The 8,853-nt window shown below is 41.0% G+C and overlaps 2 protein-coding genes across 2 annotated transcripts; both read left to right on the top strand.

The window, feature by feature from the left end:
• Positions 1-2,692: 2,692 nt before the first annotated feature.
• On the top strand, positions 2,693-5,072 carry LOC123485772 (zinc finger protein 709-like). The gene is made up of 2 exons (XM_045216898.1): positions 2,693-2,710; positions 4,154-5,072. Exons 1-2 carry the CDS (start codon positions 2,693-2,695, stop codon positions 4,829-4,831), a joined length of 696 nt encoding a protein of 231 aa, XP_045072833.1. The 3' UTR covers positions 4,832-5,072.
• A 1,099-nt stretch (positions 5,073-6,171) lies between these two features.
• LOC121563778 (cilia- and flagella-associated protein 251) lies at positions 6,172-7,632 on the top strand (the record flags this gene model as incomplete). The annotated part of the gene is made up of 2 exons (XM_041875497.2): positions 6,172-7,045; positions 7,600-7,632. Coding segments are annotated over exons 1-2 (658 nt in total), but the record flags the coding sequence as incomplete, so codon positions are not given.
• Between the last annotated feature and the right edge of the window lie 1,221 nt (positions 7,633-8,853).

Here is an 8,853-nt window from a genome sequence, read left to right as displayed (position 1 = left end):
AGCTGATTAGTATTTCAAGCACATAAAATATGCATCCTAGCCGAACTGCAATCTTAGCAGAAACAGGTTGGCTCGTTTTCACAGCTTTCTATGTCCTTACAACCGGTCAAACTGATGGCATTTGGAAATGATGCAGATAAAATCTTTCCCGTTTTTAAAATGTTTATTGCATTTTCTCCCAAGTCCCTAAACGTCTTTGCTCCGCGAAAGAAGCAGAGATGACAGAGAAAACGTTACCCATTCAAACTAGATTGAAGCATTCATTCTATCGATGTGTGACATTATTCTGGTGAGCAAGGGTTTATTTAGCCTTCTAGGGCAACATAATGACAGAAGAGAAGCTGCATGTATCTAATTATAGACAAGATGACTAACAAATAGCCTACCAAAATGTCGAGAATTATAAGCAGTAACATCTAAATCAGGTTAAAAAAAATATCCTGCACCCCCTGTAAAAAATAAATAAATAATTCCGCAGTCTCTGACTGTAGTCTACAGCGTATTTCCTATATTAGCGAGTTAGGGTCGTGTACGTGCCTCAGATGTCCACTTTATCACATATAATCGGGCTGTTGCGGTTGCAGATGGGTTATTTTCAATTGCGGGTGAACAATCAGCTGACCCGCGCACCACTAGCCACCATACTATTCAGCTTCTACATCTGCGTAGAGGAAATTATTATCTGTAAGAAGTAAGAGAAAAGATATCTGGTTATTTTTTACAATTATTTGTTTTGACATTGTTTGCAAGAATTGTTTTTGTTTGTTAAACTGCGTTTCCCACTCCAGTCAGCAGATGGCGATGTGAGTCTTTCAGGTGATGATTCTTGCGTGACGTAAAATCTAGTGGACGGGACGCTTCTTCTTCAACAACAACAACAACAACAACACCATCTCGGTAACTTGCTAGCAAACATAAAACCAAAACATTGAAGCTATTTGGACCATTTTTGTGTATATTAACCTCAGTGTTTTAAACACACTGTATATGTATGTACTAGTTAATCCATTTAATTTCATATTTACGTTGTCAGCTATCTGGCTTGTTCAGTTAGCCCAGCACTAGGCTAGTCGCTAATGCTAACTAGCTAGCTAGCTCACGTCCCCTACTATGAGCTCACTAAATTACTCTCCCCCTGCTAAAGAAAATGAGGTCTGTTGGACGGAGAAAGAAACTCCCGCGCTGAACATTTACGTGAAAGAAGAAAAATGTACTGTGAAAGAAGAAACATTTACTGTGAAAGAAGAGGAAGTGGAGGAAGCTATCACAGTGAAAGAAGAAGAACAGGATGTTACGGTAGAGGAAGAAGCTTTCGGAGTGAAAGAGGAGGGTACTGTGTTTGTAGTGAAAGAGGAGGAGATGACTGGTGCATTGAAAGAAGAGGAAGAACGTTTTGAAATGAAGGAGGAGGGGGAGATGACTGTCACATTGGAAGAAGAAGAAGAAGAAGAAGAAGAAGAAGAAGAAGAAGAAGAAGAAGAAGACTGGAGATCTGATGAACACCAGTGAGTTCTATCTTAAACAGGGGCACACTATAATAATAATAAATAATATAATATGCCATTTAGCAGACGCTTTTATCCAAAGCGCCTTACAGTCATGCGTGCATACATTTTTGTGTATGGGTGGTCCCGGGGATCGAACCCACTACCTTGGCGTTACAAGCGCCGTGCTCTACCAGCTGAGCTACAGAGGACCACACAATATACACTATGCAGTTGTTGAACTAATGTGTGCTATTAAAATGGCATTCTACTTCAGGTCTACACAATAATTTACCGCCGTAAATTTGTTTTCACGTTAGATCAGGGGTCTCCAACCTTTTCAAGCATGAGAGCTACTTTAAAAAATGAAACATGTCTGTAGCTACTCTTTCTCTTCTTCTAGCTTTCAATTAGGCACATTCTTTATTCTCTTCTAATCTCCAGGAGCGGTGCGTGGGTAAAATCACTGGGGGAACCAGGGGGGGAAAAAGCCATATTACAACCTATGTGTTGTGATAATTGCGTTGTTTGCTCTATAACCTGTTAGTTCATATGCCTCGGGACCGTGATATATATATAGGCCTAAAGGCAGAGACAATAAGAAGACAGTGGCAGAATAAATTCAACCACACCTTTGTTTCATCACAAAACCGGAGAGCAACCTCTGTCTGGTGAAGTCCACAAAGCATATTGCATGTAACAAACAGTTACATGACCTACAGCATGGTCAAGCAAGTTAACGTTTCCGACATTTTTGTACCACTAAACAACTATTGATTTAGAACGACAGAGAGTTACCGCAAGTCGCAAAGAAAACAGGAGCTGCCTCCACTATTCCAGCACCATTTCAACTTCAACATTTCAACATCATCAAATCACCTATGTTTAGTCTAATACAGTGACAACTAAAAGATACCAAAAACGATTTAGTCCAATCAACGTAAGCTAAATATCATGTGGCTGTCCATGTTTCTGATTTCTGTTTGCATGCGTTTGTTTTCTTACAGATTTCTTTTTGAGTGTAATTCCCCTTTAATTGTGCATCTGGCCCTTTAATTAATTTAATTGTGCATCTGGCCCTTTAATTAATTTAATTGCCCGTCTAACGAGTGAGGAATGTGCCATCTAATGTGCTGGTCTAGCGATGGTTCTGTACTGCTGTTTCTCATTTCATGGCAGAGTTTGCAAATACCAAATAATAGTTACTCATGATATGCTTCTGCCAGGTAAGCCTACTTGCACTTAACATTTCATTGAGAAGGTTTTGGTGAAAGTATTTCAACCTTCTCAATTAAACGTTAAGTGCACGTAGGCTTACAGTTGTCACATCAACTTGCTACACATGGGAGTGATAGAGAAACGCGCTCACCACACAGACAGACTGGGGCAATATTGCTGGATATTAATTCGCAGATATTGTGTTAGGTTTGGCTTTTTAAGCCTATAGTGGCTAACCAGGGGTGGAAAATGTCAATGTTGCGTTGATTAGATGGTAGCTGGGAGCTTGCGGTGTCGGATACTTGTGAGATTTGTTTATGACAGTTTGCGATGGAACACATGAAAAATTGCATTTACTTTCGGAATTGTTTGGCGAGCTATGAGCTGTTGGAGACCCCTGCATCAGATGTTTGTTTGATATTTGGAGTTTGCTCGTCAATGCCTCTTCAATGAAGGTCATAGGATGATGAGAGTGATATGTCTAGAATCAGATTAAGGTAGCGATTAAGCTACACCCTACATTTTGGCCATTCCGTTCCATTTTCAAAAAGTGACTATTGGTTTCAATGGGGGAATGTTTGCACTTTTGGCAAAGGGACCGTCTTAAAAGTACAATCTGCAGAACATGGTGTTTACAGGAAAACTGGCAATTCTCACATAGAAACTTCATCGGAAGGAAGGATGTTTGACATGCCAAAACATTCAGGAGGTAGAGGTCCTCAAAATTGACCCTTTCTGCATACCCCACCCTACCGTGAGACACGCATATCTTGGTCATTGATCAAGACAAAAGGGTTGATTTTGATATTATTCGAAATCTTACAAATAGTATTGAAGCTCTGTGTCATTTGTTTTTAAAATCTGAATGGTGTTATTAGGTCCTTAATATTTTAGCTGTAAGGTAAGACGGACTGATCTGATGGAACTCTGCTACCGCATCATATATCCTATAATTACAACTCATGTCTGATTTCATGACATTTTGGTTGACATTTTCCGTTTCTTTTCAAATGATTAAGAGGACAGAATCAAGACCATGCCTGATCATTTTTGTTCATTTGATCATTGTGGATTAAATGTTTTTTAATTTTTAAATGACCTCCGGTTATTGAGGGATCTAGTCTGTATTAAACCTATTAAAGAAGGCAGTTTGATCATGTGGAGGTTTCATTCAGGGCTCGGATCCACACAGCGTCTCAGAGTAAGAGTGCTGTACTAGCATCAGTATTGACTTTTATATAATAATGAATTAGATTGTATGGACCTGATCCTAGATCAACATCCTACTATGAGACGCTTTGTGAATATGGGCCCAGGTCTCTCTGTTGACTAAATACTGTCTGTCTTTGGCAGGAGAGAGACTAGACTCTCACTCTGACAGAGGGAAGAGTCCTTCAGGGGAACCAGACCCAGAGACTTCCAAACCAGCAAGACGACACCCCTGCTCCCAGTGTGGAAAGAGATTTTCTGTATCAGGGCAATTGAAAAAGCATGAGAGAATACACACAGGAGAGAAGCCCTACCAGTGCTCCCAGTGTGGAAAAAGATTTTCTGTATCAGGGCAATTGAAATTACATGAGCGGACACACACAGGAGAGAAGCCCTATCAATGCTCCCAGTGTAAAACGAGATTTTCTCAGTTAGGGAATTTGAAATCACATGAGAGGACACACACAGGAGAGAAGCCTTACCACTGTTGCCAGTGTGGAAAGAGTTTTTCCCTATCAGGGTCCCTTAAAAAGCATGAGCAAACACATTCTGTAGAAAAGCCTTTCCACTGTTCACATTGTGAAAAGAGTTTTACGAATTTAGAGTACCTGAAAATGCATGAGAAAAGACATACACGGGAGAAGCCTTTTCACTGCTCCCACTGTGGAATGAAATTTACCTGGTTTCAGCAACTGAAGGAGCATGAAAGAATCCACACCAGAGAGAAACGTTATGAATGCTCCCAGTGTGGAAAGATATTTACCCAGTTAGGGCACCTGAAAGACCATGAGATAACACACACAGGAAAGAGGCCTTACCACTGCTCCCAGTGTGGAAAGGAATATAACACGTCAAATGGACTAAAAGTTCATGAGAGAACACACATACTGCTCCCACACTTGTCTCATATTTTTGACTGAGAAATTGTGCTTTTGTTTAACGGCACATGAAATCAAATTGTATAAAGCGCATTCCAAAAGACATTTGTATGTTTTTTTTATTTAAACACCTGAACTGAATATGGAGGATGTCAGTTTGAAAGTAGAGTTTGTCATTTTGAATGTAGATACTGTAGTGTCGAGATAACGATGCTAATTATGCTGTGATGACAAGAAATCCGCTGACACTGTCCTTGATTATAATGGTTTATTACATCAAAGATTTCAGCGTCAATTTACAGACTCCTGCAGACATCTGGAGAACAACTGACCCAATCTCTAATATGTTATATTCTCCCCGTCCTTTGTTTCAACCATGGTATTTATAATATGTAACATAATATGGGTGGTTTTCCCACAGACCAATCCCAGGCCTCCACATAACAGACTTCCTCTGTTTTAGGGGGGCCCCTATAGTAATGCTTTCCAGATGCTTCCGCAAGCTGAGTCAACTTCCTCTAACACACCATTTGCAAACGTCAGCAAAGTCATAAACTGTTTAGATACTACAATACTCTGTGATTAAATTATTATTTTCAAACTCTGTGTTTTCTTTCTGTGTGTGTGTTTATCTGCGTGTCATTCCTCGAGCACTACACATCATCAAGTGTCTATCTGCTGTTTTCTCCATTGTTTATATTTGTGTTGGTGGCTCATGCTGACATTTGTATCTTACAGAGTGTGACTTTAAGGGAATAGATTTGTCTTTAAAGGGGCAATCTGCTATTGCTACATCCATTTTCAAATGAATGATATACAGTTGTGGCCAGATACTGTAAGTGCCTTTGAACGGGGTGTGGTAGTACGTGCCAGGCGCACTGGTTTGTGTCAATAACTATTTTGGAAGCGATATAATTGCATTTATTCATGTCTACATTCGTTTTTGACACATTTATTCAATTACAGACACCTTAATGCATACTTTTAAATTATATTCTGTGAGCTAATCATACAAATAAAAAATGAAAACCATTATTTAAAAAAATGCCTTAAAGTATTTGTTTTGAGAGTTCTAATGTAACTGTCCCCACTACATCAAAAAATACTTGAATACATGTAATTTCATTCATTACTATGCTATGGAGGACTGCTCCTACTGGCGAGTGCCATATGGCCGACCCGTGGCTTGAAAGCCTCTCAATGGCCAATACATAGCATCTGCAATCCAGGATTCATATACATAATTTCTTATGACATTGTTTGCCAGAATGATATGAATATTTTCCCAAACTGCGTTACCCACTCCAGTCAGCAGATGACGATGTGACTCTTTCAAGTGATGTATCTTGCTTTAGCTACGTGTAATCTAGTGGACGGGACGGGAAGCTTTTTCAACAACAACATGACTCATTAGCTGCCTCGGTATCTTGCTAGAAAACATAAAACCAAAACATCGGGGATCTTGGAACCATTTTGTGAATATTAACCTCAGTGTTTTAGACGCACTGTGTATTTACTCCATTTCTTATATATGTTGTTAGTCAAGCTAGCTGGTTAAGATAGCGTCTAGCCGAGTGCTAGGCTATCGCTAATTAACAAGCAAGCTAGGTAGCTAGCTAACATCCACAACCATGAGCTCAATAAGCTACTCGCCTCCTACTAAAGAAGAGGTCCGCTGGACGGAGAAAGAAGCTCTGGGACTGAACATTGTCGTGAAAGAGGAAGAGGAGGATATCACAGTGAAAGAGGAGGAGATGACTGTCACAGTCAAAGAAGAAGATAAAGAAGATTTCGGAATGAAAGAAGAAGAGGAGGAGAAAGCTATCACATTGAAAGAAGAAGATGTTACAGTGAAAGGAGAGGAAGAAGGTTTTGGAGTAAATGGGGTGATGTATGTTACAGTGAAAGAAGAGGAAGAAGGTTTTGGAGTAAATGGTGTGATGGATGTTACAGTGAAAGAAGAGGAAGAAGGTTTTGGAGTAAATGGGGTGATGGATGTTACAGTGAAAGAAGAGGATGCCGTTTTTGGAGTGAAAGAGGAGGACATGACTGTCACAGGGAAAGGAGAGGAAGAAGCTTTCAGGGTGAAAGAGGATATTTTAGTGAAGGAAGACGAGGACCTTTTTCAAGTGAAAGAGGAGGAGGAGGAAGAAGTTTTGAGAGTGAAAGAGGAGGGGAATGAAGAGAAGATGACTGTCACAGTGAAAGGGGAGGAGGAGGATGAAGAGGAGGAGACTGGAGATCAGATTAACACCGGTGAGTATTGTCTTAAAAACAGGGGCACAAACTATGCAGTAGTTGAACTAATGTGTGTTTTTAAAGGGGCGAGTTGTTATGTTGGTCTGTACTGTAGGAGTTGTTATGTTGGTCTGTACTGTAGGAGGTGTTATGTTGGTCTGTACTGTAGGAGTTGTTATGTTGGTCTGTACTGTAGGAGTTGTTATGTTGGTCTGTACTGTAGGAGTTGTTATGTTGGTCTGTACTGTAGGAGTTGTTATGTTGGTCTGTACTGTAGGAGTTGTTATGTTGGTCTGTACCAGGGGCGGTGTGTTCAATAGGGCGATATGGGCGACGCACTGCCAAACGGGAAAAGGAAGGGATTTTTTTTCTAATCAATTATATCACGGCAACAGTAGTTATCAGTGTTGTAATCTATCTGCCACAGTGCCACACTGCCACTAAATGTCCAATCAGGCTAAAGTCGTGCTTCAAATGGCTCCCCCCTTTTGGGGGCGATTTCAGTCAGGTTGAAAATCGCCCAGAAGTCTGTCATAGACTCCCATGTAAAATCTTTTTTTTTCAAATTTCAGAGCTTTCAACAGAATCTCCAAGGGTGTCTGAGGGCTTGCACTTACGCGCTTTCGTCATACGTAACGTAACCATGAACGTAACTAAGAAAAGAGAGGGTAGCAGCCTCAATCAATTCACTACTACTATCAACATGGCTAGGCTTCAGTGCAACTTCGATTGTGTCTTTGAAAGAAGTTCCTTTTTGTCGGCGAACAAATGAAGATAAATTGGCAACGAAACAATTAGGACCTCCCAGACCAAATTTAATAATTCAACAGGTTTCTACTAAAGGGGGAAGTCCTACACCCGAGGATTTTCCAAAAATTGGTATGAACGAAAAACCTGGCTAGCAGGCTGCGATGTAGCTAATGCAGTTTTCTGCTACCCCTGCTTACTCATTCACCCTGAAGGCGGCACTTCAGACAGCACCGCTTGGACAGCGACTGGTGTAACCGACATGCACCATCTTTCAGAAAAGATTAAGAAACATGAGCTGTCAAAGACCCACATGGATAGCTGTTTGAGAATTTCTGCTTTGGGGAGAGTGAATATTGCCACTCAACTGGATGAGGGATACAGGCTAGCTGTCCGCCGCCACAACGATGAGGTTAGCAAGAACCGCCATATCCTCAGCCGGCTAATCCAGTGTGTGAAGTTTTGCGGAGTGTTTGAGTTAGCTTTGCGAGGCAAAGATGAAACTGAGGGCTCCACCAACCCTGGTATTTTTCTTGGACTTGTCAACTTTGTGGCACAATTAGATGAGGTGTTTGATGACCATCTTAAAAATGCTAAAGTTTTCAAGGGCACATCAAAGACCATTCAAAACGAGGTACTGGAGTGTATGCTAGCGGTCACGAGGGAACATATTGTGGAGGAGGTGAAGTCTGCGAACTTCGTAGCTATCCAAGCTGACGAGACCACGGATGTTTCTACACAGACACAGTTGGTGCTTGTGCTGAGGTACATAGATAGCAAGCACAAAGTGCAGGAGCGCTTTTTTGAGTTCCTTCCCATCTCGGAATCAACCTCAGTCTCAATCGCCAGTGTACTTTTGGAGAGACTGAACAGTCTTTTTGCCGATGACGAGAAAGTCAAACTCATTGCGCAAGCTTACGATGGAGCCAGTGTGATGAGGGGAGAGAAGGCTGGTGTGCAGAAAAAGGTGCGTGAGCATTTCAAGAATGCCCATTACGTGCATTGCTATGCGCATCAGCTGAATTTGATCATGCAGCAAGCTACTTCTCGCATCAAAAAAGTGAACATTTTCTTTTCCG

This window comes from Coregonus clupeaformis, unplaced genomic scaffold (assembly GCF_020615455.1).
Source record: "Coregonus clupeaformis isolate EN_2021a unplaced genomic scaffold, ASM2061545v1 scaf0847, whole genome shotgun sequence".
Lineage (NCBI taxonomy): Eukaryota > Metazoa > Chordata > Actinopteri > Salmoniformes > Salmonidae > Coregonus > Coregonus clupeaformis.
This window is presented reverse-complemented; position numbering and strand designations above follow the sequence as displayed.